The sequence below is a fragment of the Cydia strobilella genome, chromosome Z (genome assembly GCF_947568885.1).
Source record: "Cydia strobilella chromosome Z, ilCydStro3.1, whole genome shotgun sequence".
In the NCBI taxonomy this organism is placed as follows: Eukaryota; Metazoa; Arthropoda; class Insecta; order Lepidoptera; family Tortricidae; genus Cydia; species Cydia strobilella.
In genome coordinates, this window is record NC_086068.1 from 40,547,570 (window position 1) to 40,565,991 (window position 18,422).

At 36.8% G+C, this 18,422-nt stretch overlaps 1 protein-coding gene across 1 annotated transcript in view; it reads left to right on the top strand.

Annotated features, from left to right (window-relative positions):
* LOC134754831 (transient receptor potential cation channel subfamily V member 5) overlaps positions 1 to 18,422 on the top strand; it is a 64,401-nt gene that overhangs the window by 2,228 nt on the left and 43,751 nt on the right. Inside the window, exons 3-5 of the mRNA XM_063691259.1 lie at positions 1,062 to 1,190; positions 1,679 to 1,817; positions 13,513 to 13,702. Coding sequence (XP_063547329.1) covers positions 1,062 to 1,190; positions 1,679 to 1,817; positions 13,513 to 13,702 — 458 coding nt within the window. The remainder of the gene's footprint in view (positions 1 to 1,061; positions 1,191 to 1,678; positions 1,818 to 13,512; positions 13,703 to 18,422) is intronic.

An 18,422-nucleotide genomic window follows, 5' to 3' on the forward strand; every position in this document is an offset into this window, starting at 1 on the left:
TATACTCTACAACTCTTTCCTACATGTAAATAACATCGGAGCTATAGAAATTTTGATATCCGCGAAAAACTGATTTGTATGACATTTGACCTTGAATAACTTCTGACGCGCACACGATCTATGCGTAGATTTTTAAGAGAACCTTTAATACGTCATAACGAAGGTGTATACGAGTTTCCAGCTTATTTTCTCTCATTCGAAGGTTGACCCCCTTTTTAGGCTTAAAATGACTGGCCCATAAGTGTAGGTACCTACTACGCTGACCCACTTGGAAAACTCATTTAATTATTACCATATTCTGAATTCTCGCGCAACAAATTCTAAATTAATACTGGTTTTCAAATGGCTCTTTCTATTCTTTGTGCCTAGCCAAGATTCCAATCGTTTGCGCTACGACAACGAAACGCTATTGCACTAAAGTGTAAGAGTGGTAAAGAGACAGCAAGCGTTTCGTTGTCGTAGCTCTAACGATTGGCATCTTGGCACTGTTATGCGGGTTGATTCCAATCGTTTGCGCTACGACAACGAAACGCTATTGCACTAAAGTGTAAGAGTGTTAAAGAGACAGCAAGCGTTTCGTTGTCGTAGCTCTAACGATTGGCATCTTGGCACTGTTATGCGGGTTGGCGTAAGCTTAGATTTGTTGTCAGCTTCGTCACAGAATAAGTACTATACCTATGGCTTCGTTGCTGGATAATGTTAAACGGGAGTAATGTAAAAAGACTTACGAGTATGCATAGCGGGCTTAATTTTGAATCTATTAAATTCAATTATATAACGCAGGACATCAAACGAATACGAGCTAAAAGTTGTAGTGTAATTGAATTTGAAAACTTTACCTGTCTTTTGGATCGCCTGATTAAATAATAAACATATCATTTATTCATTATTTATATCTTTGATCGCTTGTTCATCTATTTATCTCTCTACCACTCGAGCATGCAGAGCCATAGAGAAGTAAATATACAAAGGAACGATAAGACAGAAGATGTTCGCGTTAGGTCCCAAGGTCCTAACAAATCAAAAAGCTTATACTAGAGTAATTTGTGTCGGAGTGGCAGCTGCCGCCGCTGCGCAGCATGGAAAACCCGGACGAGGAGCTGGACATCGAGAAGGAGTGGCCACACGTCACGCAGGAGGAGTACGACGCCAACCCCTCCAACTACCGCGAGCTTTGCTGGGATCTCAAGGTAAGTTTCTGCCTCCTCATCTTCTTACCTCCGGCTTTTTGATACGGCTCACTAGCCCACGGGCAACCTAAGGAATTGGCGCAGGCACTAAGGAACAAGACCTTATTGGGATTAGTCCGATTTCCGTATAATGTTTTCATGATAATTCGTCATGAAAGGAAATCAAAAATTCATTTGAAATACGCGCTACGAGCCGGGTCTGACATCCGCGACCTTAGGTTCGATGGTCGCACACCTTACCGCTATGCTACCAAAGCTTTATAGGAATCGCACACGAAAGCCAAGGCCAATATTCCATGGATCCTTCCAGTTTTTTGCTTCATTCCGATTAATACTTACAACTGAAGACGTATATAGGTATCTCAAGTTTAGGTACCAAGTTTATTTAGTTCAGACCTCAATGTATGACGAAAGCGTGTACCTATTTGATTAAATGAATACATTTCCGGGGATTTAGAATATAATTGAGTAGTATTGCCGTGCCGCAGGAGCGTGGCGCCGTGGGCGAGACGATCCTGCACCTGTGCCTGCTGAACGCCACGTCGCTGCTGGCCGACTTGGCCAAGCGCCTGCTGCGGTTCTACCCCAAGCTCATTAACGACGTGTACATGAGCGACGAGTACTACGGTTAGATAACATAAGATAAATTGCAAAATTGAATCCCATCCAAAACATTACATGTAATAAAAAGATGCAAGTCTCGCAACGCAAAGCGCCAACGCCATCGCACGGCTGCATAATGACCAGGCATCGTAAATGCGAGCGAAATCCATTAAAGTACTAGGGTTTTCATACGTCTAAAGCCTGACCAGGAATATATGATCACTAGCTGTTGCCCGCGACTTCGTACGCGTGGATTTGTATGTTGGTGGTTAAATATTTTACATGAGCATAGAACATTATGCAGCAAAAGATATCAGTATTAGGGATGGTTAATCATTTGTTACAACAACGCATGAAATTTGTCTTTCACAAAGTACGAAGTTTTAAGCCCCTAACTGAAAAAAAATTGTTCTCGATATAATCCCTCTCAACACTTAGATTTTCAAGTAGATAGTAGAGTAGATAAAAAAAAAATGTTCGCTCCCGATGCAAACTTTATTAATACAAACTTTTCAAACACTCACTGCAATCAGTTTTCGTATATTTTAATAATTTAATATAATGCCCTTTTACCAAGTTTCATGTTCCTAACTTAAACGTAAACTTGTACTACATATAAACTTACATCCCCTTTTTAACCCCCTTAGGAGTTGAATTATTAAGAACGTTAAATAACTTTTTTTGTAATATTATACAATGCCTTTCTAAGAAGTTTCAAAGCATTTGTAATGGATTAAAACTTTCAACCCCTTTTTAACCCTTTTAGGGGATGAATATTTAAAAACTCTTAAATTACTATTCTTGTATTCTAATAATATGCCTTTATACAAAGACTGAAGTCCTGTACTCAAAAAAAGATTTGATTTCCATACAAACTTTCAACCACTTTTTTACCACCTTGGGGGATGAATTTTCAAAAATGCTGAAATAAGTTTTCTTCCCTTTTAATTGAATATCTTTCTACGAAGTTTAAAGTACCTAGCTTAAAATAAAATTTGGACTACAAATTTTAAACCCCTTTTTAACCACTTTACGGGATGAATTTTTAAAAACGCTGAAATTACTTTTCTTGTATTCTAATAATATGCCTTTATACCAACATTCAAGTCCCGCACTCAAAGAAATGTTTGATCTCTAAACAAACTTTCAACCCCCTTTTCAGAACCTTGGGGGATGAATTTTCAAAAACGCTAAAATCAATTTCTACTCTTTTAATGATATTACTTTTTACGAAGTTTCTAATTTCTAGCTTAAAATTAAATTTGAACCCTATACAAACTTTCAACCCCTGTAAGGGGTGAATTTTTAAAATCGCTGAAATTACTTTTCTTCTATTCTAATAATATACCTTTATACAAAGATTCAAGTCCCGCACTCAATAAAATGTTTGATTTCCATTCAAACTTTCAACCCCCTTTTCACCACCTTGGGGGATGATTTTTTAAAAACGCTGAAATTAGTTTTCTTGTTTTATAATATAATACGTTTTTGCAAAGTTTTAAGTTCCTAGCTTATAATAAAATTTGAACAACAAACTTTCATCCCCTTTTCAACCCCCGTAGGGGTTAAATTTCCAAAAACGTCGAAATAATTTGTTTTGTAAGCGGCTATTATGCCTTTCTAAGAAATTTCAAAGCATTTGTAATGGTTTCAAACTTTTCAACCCCTTTTTAACCCTTTTAGGGGATGAATTTAAAAAAACGCTGAAATTACTTTTCCTGTATTCTAATAATATGTCCCGCATTTGATAAAATTTTTGATCTACATACAAACTTTCAACCCCTTTTTCACCACCTTAGGGGATGAATTTTCAAAAACGCTGAAATCACTTTTCTAGTATTTTAATAATATGCCTTTATACGAAGTTTCAAGTCCCGCAATTAAAAAAAATGTATGATCTCCATACAAACTTTCAACCCCTTTTTCACCACCTTAGGGGATGAATTTTAAAAAACCCCTTCTTAGTGGATACTAGCGTCATAAAAGCTATCTATTATGAAAAATTCAGCTCTCTAGGTCCAACGGTTTGGGCTGGGCGTTGATTTAAGTGAGTCAGTCAGTCAGTCAGTTGTCAGTCAGTTAAGTCAGGACTTTTACGTTTATATATATAGATTGTCAATAGGGCGTTATTATTCTCATTTATATGGCAACAGTTCAGTATAGTCTGAACAATGTGGATTGGCAACTCGTTTGACTTACATCTACTTTTATTTACCGTAATCAAAATCAGAACCCATTTATTTGGTATCTACACTTTTTTTTATAGTCGAAACTTTTTTTGCCGTTATAATTCATGTATTTTCTTACGTATCACACATAGGTCAAAATCGTCTAATAGGGGATATTACTGCAATGTTCTGCCACCAGAGTGCATGACTAGCCTTTTTAGTAAACCATAGAGTAACTTATACATACTTATAACTTTTAACAGGTTTTTGATAAGTTTTCAGAGATAATAAAATATGACATTGATGCACCAAGGCGGTTTGTATACAGAGGATCTACCGGGAAACGAGAATCCGAAAGTTCGCTATCTGCCTCTTTATCGCTCGAATATGCAAGAGTAACAGAGATGTTAGATAAATAAATTTTCTTGTTTCACAATAGTTTCAGATTGTGGTAGCGCCCTGGCGTAGTTTCGCGTAATACTCCCTATTGCATCTTCTTTTTTATTTTTGGTTTGCATAAAACCTCAGGAGGTACAACCTTCTCTCGTAATCCGCGTAATCGATGCCTCCGATTTACCTAGAAATTTATATAAATTTACATATATTTTATTTAGTCGTAACATACCAGATGGTGTGACTACTATTAGCCACACCATCAGCTCAGCTCAGCTCTATAGCTGAATAGTTATTTGTGCAACAAGAGAGGAAAGTTGGTTTTGCTTGCGAGTGTTTATTTTGAGTCCCGAGAAAGCGAAAGATTCCATAATTGAATCACGAGCGAAGCGAGTGATTCTAAGGTAGAATCTTGAGCGTAGCGAGGGACTCAAAAACACGAGATGTAAAATAACTTTGCTCTCGTGTTGCACACATAATTTTTCACCTCAGTAGTGAGAACATATTAAAGGTTAAAATGTATTTCGAATTACACAGAATAAACAGTAAAAAAAATATTATAATATACATGTACGATACGATAAGATACGATACGATACGATACGAGACGAGACCGGACCGGACCGGACCGTACCGTACCGTACCGGACCGTACCGTACCGTACCGGACCGTACCGTACCGTACCGCACCGCACCGTACCGCACCATACCGCACCGCACCGCACCGTACCGTACCGTACCGTAGTATGAAGTTCATGGCCTTTACTAAATTAAAAAGCTACATTGTTTCACTCCCTGGAGTGAGGAAAGTCGCACTTTCCTCACTCCAGGGAGTGACGAAAGTAGGCTTGTTCGAGCTGCTGAGGTGAAAAAAATATTTCGTCTATCATGTTACTCCATTCAAGGGAAGAGGCCTACATTCAAGATTGCATTGGATCACATTGGTCATGCTACTAGGTATATATTCCGTAACCTTACATAGGTTCTGCTACATTGTCAATTAACAAAATTGATCGTCTCCAAAGCCCATAGTAAATATTTTTCAAACTCAAATTCACTGTGTTTCCTCGCTTGTATAACATAACACTACAATAACTAAGTCGTAATAACCAGACTATAATGACATTTTGATTTGTTTACCTGTCAGCTCTGATGTTAAGTTGGAAATGTTTCCTAGTGAAATAGTTTAATTTCCCGAACTATTCTTTTCCAGCAGTATATTATTTACATTAATAACAATGTTCGGCTCCTAACTATGTATAGTTTTGGGCATTTTTGTCATTTATTATTTAATATTCAACACTTAAGCATTATTCAAATAAACCGCCACAATGACACTGACAACAGTGACAACCTATCATTAAAATTATTGCCAGTGTAAGAAATTAGTTCCAATGAAATTCCGCAACATGGCGCATGATCATATGTATATTTCTGGTCAGGCTTCAAGGCCGTTCCATCGGTTTGCCGCTGTCTTTGTCACATTTCGCAAGAAAGAACGGGAAAGAACATACGCGCCAAGTGTCAATTTTGATCGAATTTTGTCGGTTTTTAATTATTTTAAAAACGTTACGTTACAATATCGAAATTCTAAAGCTATGAAATTACTATTTATGTTAAGATTGTTTTTTCTTCTTTTTTGTTTATAGTATCACATAATAAATAACCGAGTAAAGTAGGATTAAAAGTCCGAGTTAGAGGTTACTTTGGGAATTAATTGTATCGAGCGAAGTGTCATAATTCGTATATCGGAAGCTATGTTGTTAAAGATAATATAGTCAAGAACTACATTTTTTTTTTCACGTCTACGAATATCAACTCCTCTTAGAAAAACATGATCATATAAGGAGATTTTTCGCCTTCTGGCTCAGGGAACCGCCATGTTGTCATACGTCATTTCAATGGATTTCGCTCGCAGTTTACGATGCCTGATAAGGATCACTATTAAAAATAATTCTAATTGAACATAACGCTAGCGCTAATCACATGCAGCTTGAGCATTACACATATTTAGGAGTACGGTACGAGTAAAGCATTATGTGCGATTGCCGAGTCATTATATGTATTAAAAATTAAAGATATCTAATATTGATACGGTTTTAACATCCCCGGCACTGACGAAAATAACCGCCTCGGTATCACATTACATCTCAAAACTTTTTTGTAGTAAAAGAATTGCGTTGCTAGCACAGACCACCCCTTTCTGCGGTTGCGAGACGGACATCTTTTTACATGTAATGTTTTTGATGGGATCATCTCTTTTTGTAGGCAGTCCTTCTTTTCGGGTACTACTGCTTGTTCGTCAGCTACCACTTTTCCCAAAGCTCATACTCATACTCGTCCCGTCATACCATACCTATACAATACTCATGGCCATACCAAACTATAGGTAATAGTATTCATACAATACTCATACCCAAGTCCCCATCCCACACCAATCACACCATACCCGCACTCATACCTATACCATCTTCATATCCTTACCATTCTCATACTATACACATCTTTATACTCACATCGTACATCTAGACGCTTACCTACTATTTGTCGGAACTGCAAAAGTAACTTTGTAATAGCATATATTTTTTAATAGCTACAAACTTATTTATGCAGTTGCCAAATCTTACAAAAACGTGACTGATATTGCAGTATTTTTATGTTTAAAATTTGAAGCTTGTGGGTTGACTAAAAGTGCCTTAGAATTATGATGATCGGTGAGTGAATGGGTGAGTGAGTGTGTCAGCAAGTGTCACTGTCAGTAACAAAAGTAAGGAACTTTGACGTGCAATAATTCTTAAAGTACACGTCTAAAATGGCCTGAATGGCTTCGAGAAAAGGATGGTACGCCCGTGCCTCTTTGTTTTACTCGACTTGGCGGGGGCACACTGTGTCCCCAGTTACAAGAACTTTACTTTGAGATAAGCATACATAAAAAAAAACTCGTGTCTTATTTTATCTATCATTAAAGCAAAATGTGGTATTAATATGTATGGGATGCATACAGAGTTACTGCCTTTCAACTTTGAGTAGCAGTATGAGATAATACGAGATTTATTCAAAATAGTGACGATATAGTTGATATACACATATAGGTATGTATGTTGGTAGGTGTATATCGTTACTAATACCTACAAATTTTTATATTAAAGGAAAAATAGAAATATGCACAGATGCACACCTCTGGCAAGACTCGAACTTGCGGCCATTGGAACACCTGTCCAATCGCTTCTGCCAACTGAGCTACGGAGGTGTGCATTTTTCCATTTATCCCTTACTAGCGACGCACGGGTGCAATACTGATATGTTATGCATATAAACCTTCCGCTTGAATCACTCTATCTATTAAAAAAACCGGTCAAGTGCGAATTCGTTTAACTCGCGCACCGAGGGTTCCGTACAAACTTTCAATTTTCTCATGTAAATAGAATCACGAAAGACTTGACCAGAAGTATACTAAGCATAACTGTGTACAGCGCCATCTATCGGCAAATTGGCTAACTAATTGTATGTATGTTGGTTTTTCAACAACCGATTTCAACAATTTATGTTTTATTTGAAAGAAGGTATTTTTAGTGTAATCTCATAGACATTTCAAGTATAACAAACACCCGCAAATGGGCATAAATTGCAAATTAAATTAGAAAATGTTTTTTGATAATTAAAAAAAAGTTTTTAATATAGAAGTGTGATTATATTTTTCCTGTAATATTTATGATAATGTTATTATTATGTAACTCGTAACTCAATTAGACCAAATTTTACAGGAGGCACAAAAAACTTCATTACCAAAAATTTTGCATGAAGACTTACTTAGTATTTTTTTTAGATAATGTTAAATTAAATTTAGCCATCAGATTGTTAAAACCTATTTTTTTTAAATCACCTGAACCTGGAAAATTTGGAATTACTAGTTTTTCTTCAAAATTTCTAGAAAGCTAATCGGGAGTTAAGAGTTTTGCTATAAAAATCCGTAAAAATAGAGGATAATCTTTTGATCTCAACAAGGTAATTGTGGATTAAAAAAAATAACTTGCAAATTAAAAAATATTTATTAAACTTAAAAACAGAAAAGCCTCCTCTGGCTTCCCACGTTAAAGTGGGAGTACAGAATTGCAGCGAGTCGGTAGTAGGATCCCATGGTTTGGGTAGCCAGAATCATAGGGGGCAAATTTAATGCTTGTTAACTTCCACGAGAGAGGGGCTTTTCTTGATGAATTCGTTCTTCAACCATTCTAGGGCATTTATTTGTGTGATGAGCACAGAATACATATTAAATTTGTTCCTGAGTCATGGGTGTTTTCTATGTATTTAAGTATTTATATATTATATATATCGTTGTCTGAGTACCCATAACACAAGCGTCCTTGGGCTTACCGTGGGACTTTGTCAATCTGTGTAAGATTGTCCTATAATATTTATTTATTTATTCAAGAAATAGCCCCAAAGGAACATGGAAGTGGACGTGATGGAGCCCAGATACTATGACAAAAAATAAGATCACAAAAAACATATATATTCAGAGACGTCTCAGTGATCAACAGGTTCAACACCGGTAGTGATCACTCAGCTCGAACGTGTCCGTTTGATAAGTCCAGGCTCCGACTTCTGACCTAGGCTACTCCAAACCATGGTAGGATCTAAAGCATTTCAGTCGAACCTGGAGAACAGATTCGCTGCCGTGGAAAGCACAAATGCCGTTGACATAAACCAGACCCTCAAAAATGTGGTTGGAATCCTCAGGAAAGAAGGTATGAGATCTTGCGAAATACAGCGTAAAGCCGGGAGGTCGAAGCTTTCAGAGGAAACCCTCAGGCTCATAATGGAACGATGGGAAAGACCCACCTGCCAAGTTGCAGAAGAAGAAGGAAGGGAGGGAAGGTGGAAGAAGTCTTCACAGCGACGGGCTCTAAACAAGAAGATCGGCAACTAGTACGACGTGACTTCCGGTGCTCCATTACACGCTTCATTGAGCAAGCAATCGGGGGTCAAAAGTTTTTGTCCAGTCCCTTGGAAGAAGCCACCTGACGAAGCTGACCACAACTGATGGGGCTGTTGTATCCTCCCGGTCGGGGATTCTCTCTGAAATCAAATCCTTCTATAGCCTACGCTTCGCACGCATCTCAGTCAGATCCCGAAATGAGGAGTCTAGAGCCAAATTGATCCACACACATTTTATGCGGCAAAGCTTCTGGTTTATGATGAGCGGTTCTCATCACGATGAGCCGATTTCGATTTCGTGGCTTGAAAAGCGATTTTTTTGTGTCCACAAGGTGCCTCCAGAGGCAAGCTCTTGAAACTAGTTACCAGCAGAAAACCACGTAACTAATCTTCATGAGTAAAGATCCAGGCGAAGCAAACCTCGTATGTCCATGGCACGCAACCAAAGGACATTTTCAATAGTCTAATGTGTTTAAATATGATAAATATCTATCAAGAATAAACAATCAGTAAAATCGTAGAACCTTACACACATACCTGTTATTCAGCACCCGTTTTCTTCCTAAATATTTACGCAAAACTGACGAGCAGTCACAACGCCATCGCAAACTGTACTGATGGGAGTGGCGGCGGGGGGAGATACGAGGTATTTCTTTTACAAAAATGGCGGTCGGGAGTTGCGAGGTTTTCTATTTTGCTTTTTAAACGTAAACGGTTTATTTTTGGTATTTAAGAGTTTTGCCGTTAGATGCGTTCAGAATAGTACTATCTAAAAGTGTCAAAACATGATTTTCAAAAAAAATGGAGTTACGAGGTATGCGATTTAGGCCGACGATATTCAGGATGATTTTTTACAAATAGACATTACTTCTATATATATCAAAGATAGATATAACTCCGTAATAGATGGATACAGTCTAAGGAAAAAACGTGCCTCGAAAATCAAGAAAATTTGATTCTCGATCAGAAGGCGCTACTAGCTTTGGCCTACTGTCGTATAGATGGCGTTGACGGTTTTGTTTGTTATTTAACAATTTTAACGCATATCAGTGAAAGAACGTGGGTCAAAATCATAAAAATAATTAATGCAAATAAAAAAAAATCATTTATCCATATTGAAATACATTATATCATATTTTTATAAATCTTCATTTTTACTTTTAAAGTGTGTCGATAGATGGCAGTGAATTTACTGTGGTTACAAAATTTACTATGACAGTACCGTTCTATCTTATTATATTCTCTTTGATTAAACTATTAAACTGGTTAAATATGTCTAAATAAACAATACCTATATGTTTTGGCTATAAGTAGCATAACTGCAATTATACCTACTTATGTAGGTATATAACATTTTATGTATTCGAAAAAAAATACGTAATAATATATACGTATAATAATGCAATTGAAAATAATGTAATTAAAATAAACACTGCGGCATTTTTGCCCTTCGTCGCGGACTAGCCGCGCGGGCATTACTCTACGCCAAAGCCCTCATTTGATAGAGTACCTGATAAATGCTGCAGTAGGTAGTATATTAAACAACCCTTTACTAATAACTTCCTCTCACTTGGCAAGTTCTATCACGGTTTTCAATCAAAGGTAAGTAATATCATAACGTGCTTCACATCAATTCAAGCTTATTTTATACACGAGGCAGGGATAATGTACACTTAATTTCCTACGTACTGTTCATCTTTTGGGTTGGGAGCAAGAGAAAAGAAAAAACCGGCCAAGAGCATGTCGGGCCATGCTCAGTGTAGGGTTCCGTATTAGTTACCTCACGACACAATTGGCTAAACTGGAGCTATTAGTGTAGAAGATTGTTAACAAAGGGATGAAATGATGCCTGATGCCTTTCACCCGAGTAAAACAATCTACTTTGCCCCTCACTAGCTCGGAAAGCCGTCTTTTATCCTTTAAAAGAAGTGGGTAAAGAGTAAAGACGCATTTTGTCCACTAGCGGGGAAATTAATTTGACCTTGGAACGTGTTTAAGTAGCTTTTGACAGATAGCAAAACGTAAAACGCTCATAATAATGGTTCGTTTGATATTAATTATCATTAAATAAATGGTTTGAGAATTTAATAAAAATTACCAAATTTAGCTTTGTTTAATGATTTTAAGTCATAAACCTTAAAATTCTATAAGAAATATTTTTTTTTTTTTTATAATGATGTTGAATATATTTCTGAACTCACAAGTTGAGTCGATGCAATTTCAAAACGCATCGTCAGAAATGTCAACATTGTTACATAAATAACATCCATATATATTATATTTAAGATGATTATTTAACCTGATGATGATTATAATGTGTACAAAGTTTTGCATGCTACAAGCTGTTTTTTTGCATGTTGCACTTTCCTCGGTATAGTGAGGTGAAAAGTTTTGTGTTACACACGGGTGCAAATGTATTTTACTTCTTGTTAAACTTCTTCTTCATTCGTGGTTAAACTAGAATCCTTTCGCTTGCTCGTGTTTCAATTCCACACTCGCGGGTAAAATACAACTTTGCACCCTTGTATAACAAATAACTATTTCATATCCAATATACGAACGAGGAAATGATAAGGCAACGTACGACACACACAAGCGTACAAATTATGCTTGTGTGTGTGTGTGTGTGTGTGTGTGTGTGTGTGTGTGTGTGTGTGTGTGTGTGTGTGTGTGTGTGTGTGTGTGTGTGCGTGTGCGTGTGTGTGTGTGTGCGTGTGTGTGTGTGTGTGTGCGCGTGTGTGCGTGTGCGTGCGAGTTGTGTGGGTATATCGGGGTTTCAGTTTGCTCATAGTCTAATGACTCTTATACTCATGTTTAGATAGGGGATAAATATTTAGAGTTTTGTTAATAAATTAACCATCATACATACACATGTCATGTCATGTCATGTTAACATGTCGCGCGAGTGACTAAAAATACGTTAGTGAAACCGCTAAGTTAGTTAAGTTAATATGTCTCACGATAGTTTAAATTCGAGTTTTGTTAATCTTATTATAAAAAAACCCTGCCAAGTGCGAGTCAGACTCGCGTTCCAAGGGTTTCGCACATTACACAATTTGAACAATGTATTTTTTATGTGACAGGTCTTTAAAACACCCGTAGGAGTCGGATCAAAAACTAAGTAATTAAGTCCGACTCACGCTTTACTGCACATTTCTAATAGGTTTTTCTGTGATCTATAGGTAAAGAACTATTTTGTGTATTTTTTTCAAAAATTTTGAACCAGTAGTTTCGGAGATAAAGGGGGGGGGGGGAATGGTCATTTTTTGCCTATTTTCTTGAATAACTTCTGAATTGTTTATCCTAAAATAATAACAAAAAATTACTTAAGATTCTCACAATGAGCTCTTTCATTTGATATGTAACACGATATTAGAAAAAACTTCAGTTTTTAATTTTCTCATTTAGCCCCAAAAAGTGGACCCGATGTTTAAGATTCATTTGTTTACGTTACGTGTCCGTCTTTGGGTCACAAACTTACATATGTATACCAAATTTATACTAAATTGGTCCAGTAGTTTCGGAGAAAATAGGCTGTGACAGACGGACAGACAGACACAGACAGACGCACGAGTGATCCTATAAGGGTTCCATTTTTTCCTTTGAGGTACGGAACCCTAAAAACAGACCAACGCAACACAAAAGATTTTTGGATTGTGTTGGATTTGGATTACAGGAAAACTTATTAGAAACAACCTACTTCCTTGTAATGTAACATTTTATTTTTCATTTTCATTTTCAAATGTGCAGTCAAGCGTGAGTCGGGCTTAAATACTTAGTTTTTGATCCGACCCCTACGGGTTTTTTAAAGACATTTCACTCACGTTTCACATATTTCACTTATTTTTATACATTGTTTAAAGTGTGTAATGTACGGAACCCTTGGAACGCGAGTCCGACTCGCACTTGGCCGGTTTTTGAGGTATAACCAAATTATAGTTACGAGTAGGTAAGTCAAAGGCTTGATAGCAGGTGACCTGAAACTCTTTAACATATTGTGCGTTTTGAGTTTTGGCTATACTTTGAAGGCTATAGTTGATCGAGTTTCCTTTTCGTTTTAAATGCTAAGTATGTTAATTAATCACAACGACGGGACTTAATCGCGTAAAATAAGTTATAAATTTACCTCCGACGTTTCGAATAATAATGAATAATAATGAGTAAAAATCGTGAAAGTTTAAATCAGTGTTATGTTAGTTAATTAAGTTGTAAAATACACAGGTGAGAGCGTGCTCCACATGACGATCACGAACGAGGACCCGACGATGGTGAAGTTCTTCCTTGACGCCGGCGCCGACTACCACGAACGTTGCTATGGCAACTTCATGTGTCCCGAGGATCAGAAGGCCTCGCGCTCCGACTCGCAAGACCACGAGTGGGTGAACGTGCAGTACAACACCAACTACGATGGGTGGGGACCAGTGCCATTTGCGAGCCTCTAACTACTCCGCTCATCTTATGAGAGCGGTTTAGCGTAGCGAGACTCCCTAAATGTTTTCTAACTACGCCTCTACCTATATATCTATGTACATCTCGCCTCGAATGATGGTCCCTATGGCAGTTAATTAGGGTTCTGTATTTTTTATATGGAGTAGCTATCACGTAAAATGTTTGTAGAATCAAGTAGAGTTTTTTGGAAGTTCATCACATTCATTTATTTTGAAATTTAACATTTAAGTAGGTAACAAAAATACGATAAAAACATATATCATCATCACGGGATGCGAGAGGTAAGTAAATACCTATAGCGTGCTAGGTATCAAAAACAAAAACAAAAACGAAAAGTGGGGCTACCTTAACGCAAATGTAAAAAAAAATATTAATAGATAAATAAAATACTTGAGTAGCTTGCGTACGATCTCCACTGCTTATAGTTTGAAAGTGTAAGATTTGACTAAGGATTGTGTGCCATAAGTAGGTACCCATGCATCACTCCATAACATAACATATTTAATGTTGAACAATTAACAATTTGATCAGGGCATTTCGGCCACTCCGAGATTATACACGGCGTCTATGAGAACTTATTTGCCACATAAATACATATAAGGTTGGGGTCAAAAAATTATTCCTTGCATTAATTCCTACAGTTGCGAAAGCTTTTTCTAATCAATATTTAGGGTTTACAGATGCCCACGATACTATTATCCCCGGTGCCGTAATTGAGCTCTTCTGGAAATTAATGGTCAATATCTAGAACACTGGACTGACCAATTCCTACAGTCGAGATAATGTATCAATTATATTTCTAAAGTTAGATTATGATTAAAAACAAAAAATCCCCAGTATTTCATGTGAGCTGTGAAAAATAAGCTCAATTTACAGTTTCTTTTAAATAATCGATATAAATGTAACTTAGCAATTCGTACACAATTCGAAAAATTGATAATTAAGTCAAAATATAAATCTTAGTTTATATGGAAACTGTCACCAATGAGATTCAGTGAGATCTATTTATTATGATTTATTTTATAATTTTTTTGCTTAAAACATATGTTTCTTTAAACCTACACTCAAAATTTATATATTTATACAATTATCAATTTCTACAATAATTATTTTATTAATTATCTGTTTACACCTGTTATCAATAAGAAATCGGAATCATAGGAAGTGCTTTGCGAGAAATCAAAATAAATAGCAAATAATTTAAAATTCCCGCTGTTGCGCGAACATGCTTCCGTAGCACAGATAACTAACTGTTAGATAGGGTATATGCGGAGTTACCTACGCGTGTTACTTATATTACTTATTATAATATTGGCGCTTATTCGAAATACATAAAGCCCCCTGCATAAAACAAAAAATAAGTTACAACCGAGTAGTGCGATTGGCGGGCTAGCATTTAACACCAACAATTCACTGTTTTCATTGGCCTATGAACCTCTTTCCTCAATATATCACACAGTGGCGGTACACAATAATAAACCACAATGTAAGTATGGTATAATAATTAAATAAGCGCCTATGTATTTGACGATTGAATGAACACGATTGATTCTTTGCAAACGCTTCATAATGCGAAATCGATGTGGGGTAGTCTATGTTACGCGGGCTTCGTGTGAGACACGTTCCGAAGTATTACGATGCTGTGAGTAAAAGGGAGCAGTATATTTTCGTTGCTAGGATACTGTTCCTATGTAGTCGTCGTTTATTTTGATGTAACGTAATGCAGCTACAATAATTTGCGTAAACGGGAATCATATTTTTATCAAAAAGGCTGTTGCGCCTGTTGCTATTGTTGCTAAGTGCTTGTTAATACGGACACAATATTCGCAGCTATTTACAACGGGTTCGTGGTCTAGTGGCTCTGACGTCCGATCAAGACGTCCGTCACAGATTTCCCGAATTCGATCCTCACCGCGTGAACGCGTTTTTTTTTTCTACTTTTACTTAACATATGTACTAAATTTCAAAACTGTGGAAGAGATTTCGAGGTTAGTCCTAATCCGATTGTAGGTGGAGTATCGAGGAGGAACAAGAATTTGATTATTTTGCGCTACGAGTGCTACGACGCACAGTTTAGGGAGACACAGCCCAATAAAGTTTTTTTTTTGCGTGGTATGGGCATGTGATGAGGAGGGATGAATGCCATATAGGCAAAAGAATGTTAGGGATGAATGTTGATGGACGGAGAGCGTATGGTAGACCCAAAAAGCGATGGATGGATTGTGTGAAAGAGGATATGAGAAAGAAAGGAGTGTGCTGAGGTGACGAAAGATAGAGGAGAATGGAAGAGAAAAACATGTTGTGCCGACCCCACATAACGTGGGATAAGGGTAGGAAGAACAAAGATTTTTTCTTTTTTTTTCTTTTTTGATTTTTTTTACTTTTTTTTTCATTGTGTTTTTTGTATATTACTTTGGGGGTTTCATAAAGGGGAACGGAAATTTTACGACGCATGGTTTAAGAAATACAGCCCTATAAAGATTTTTCTGTTTTTTTTTGCGTTTTTTTTTATATAAATTAAGGGTTACTTAAAGGGGAACGAACATTTTATTATTTTAGCGCTAGATGCAACCCTATAAAGATTTTTTCTTTTTTGATTTTCATTTTGCTTTTTGTATATCACTGGGGTATCATAAAGTGGTACGAAAATTTTACGACGCATGGTTTAAGAAATACAGCCTTAAAAAGATTTTTTTTCTGTTTTTTTTTATTCATTGTGTTTTTTGTATATTACTTTGGGGTTTCATAAAGGGGAACGAAAATTTTATAATTTTTGCGCTACGACTGAAAAAAAATTCAGCTGTTTAGCCTGTTCGCATGAACACAGACGCCATGTTTACATTAAAAAAAAAAAAAAAAACTTTCCGGCCTAGGCCTTCAATTTCGTATGAAATTCCTTTACAGTTCTCTTGAGTTGCTCCGCCCGAAACGTGATACTTTGAAGCCTGTTTTGACGCACATAAGGACAATATTTCATTGCATGTTTGAGAAAAGTTACTTTTTACTGTGAGTACTAATTTTGAGACCCGAGTAAGCGAATCTAATTGGGCGTAGCATGCATAGCAGTCTTGTATGGCTGCCATACAACTTTGTCACATAAGCTATGGAAGAAACTATGGAACACTATGGAAGAAAATTCTCACTACTTAATAGCCCCGTATAATACAGTCCCATTCCCATTTAATTTCCGCGCGCATATGCGTACGCTCGTATAAAACGCTAGTCTGAAACCGGCCTAAGATACACACACGTGTATTCGTTGCTGTGCGGCCGCACGTCTTGACTTGAGTTATCGCCATCGCTTCCCCTCCCGCCCCGCGTCGATCATTTAAATAATTTAACAAGAACTAATTTCACAATTGTGACAAAAGCTCATTGTATTGATAAATTCAAATTCAAATGTTTTATGTTTGTATTGATAGATTTTTTAACATTGTGATAACATTAATTACAGGCTTTACGGTGCATTAAAAAACAATACCGTAGAATTAATGCGCGTGTGCTAAAATTCGTTATAATTGTTTAAAAAATAGTAAAACTAAAGTCCCCTGGATTTTTTTTTCTTTAGATTGAGTAGAATAATTGGCATAACAATATAGTAGAAAATCACCAAGTGTTTAATTGTTGTTGTATTGTAATTAATTATTTAAAACATTTTAATTATTCTTGACGTATGCACCACTAAATAAAAACTTTTATAAAAAAAAGATAAACTGATTTCAAAAAGGATGAAATAAAATATTATCCTTTTTAGGGTTCCGTGTTTAAGTATATGCGTTACCAACTGATATGTTTGAAGTCGGTGCCAAGCCAAATTTTAAACCATATTTTCATAGTGATTTTGGTGCAATTCGATAAAGATGCGGCTATATAAGTATGTACGTTGGATTACCTAACGCAGCGTACTACGTAGGCGAACAACACGCGAATGCGAAGCGGCGCGGCACGGCGCCTTAATTAATCCTTTGATACCTATATAGAAGTGTCCTACGTGGGCGATCTCGTTGCGAACGCGAACGCCTTGAGCCGGCCGCGCCGTGCCCCGTCGCTTCGCTTCGCTTTCGCGAGTGTTCGCCTATGTACTCGTAAGACGCAGCGTTACACGACGACAACAAACGAACTTTCTATACACCTCAGAACAGAACACACGGTTGAACCTTCTTGGCGCAGTTCGTACCATGCTTGTCGGCACGTTTGTGTAAATCTAATACGTTTTGTCGTCGTATTTTTTTAAAGAGCATTTCTTACTAATTCTTGAACAGTCATAGCAAGCAAGTGTGGGATTGGGACTGAGTTATTTTCTGTCGCTTATCCAGAGGACTACATTTCAAAATATAAAACAATTCAAGGAACCTTCATGCAAAATTTCAGCTCAAGCGGTTCAGTTGTTTAGCCATGAAAAGGTAACAAAGAGGCAGACATAATTGCTTTCACGTTTATAATATTTGTACAGTTGTAATGGGATTTATAGACATAAAGCTGATTATTTTTGACTGGTATTGTTACTACTTGGAGTACTTGGCTTGGCACCGACTTCAAACATATCAGTTGGTAACGCATATACTTAAACGCGGAACCCTAAAAAGGATAATATTTTATTTCATCCTTTTTGAAGTCGGTTTATCTTTTTTTTATAAAAGTTTTTTGTTTTCCATTTTTAGTTTTAAGACATTGTTAAGAGC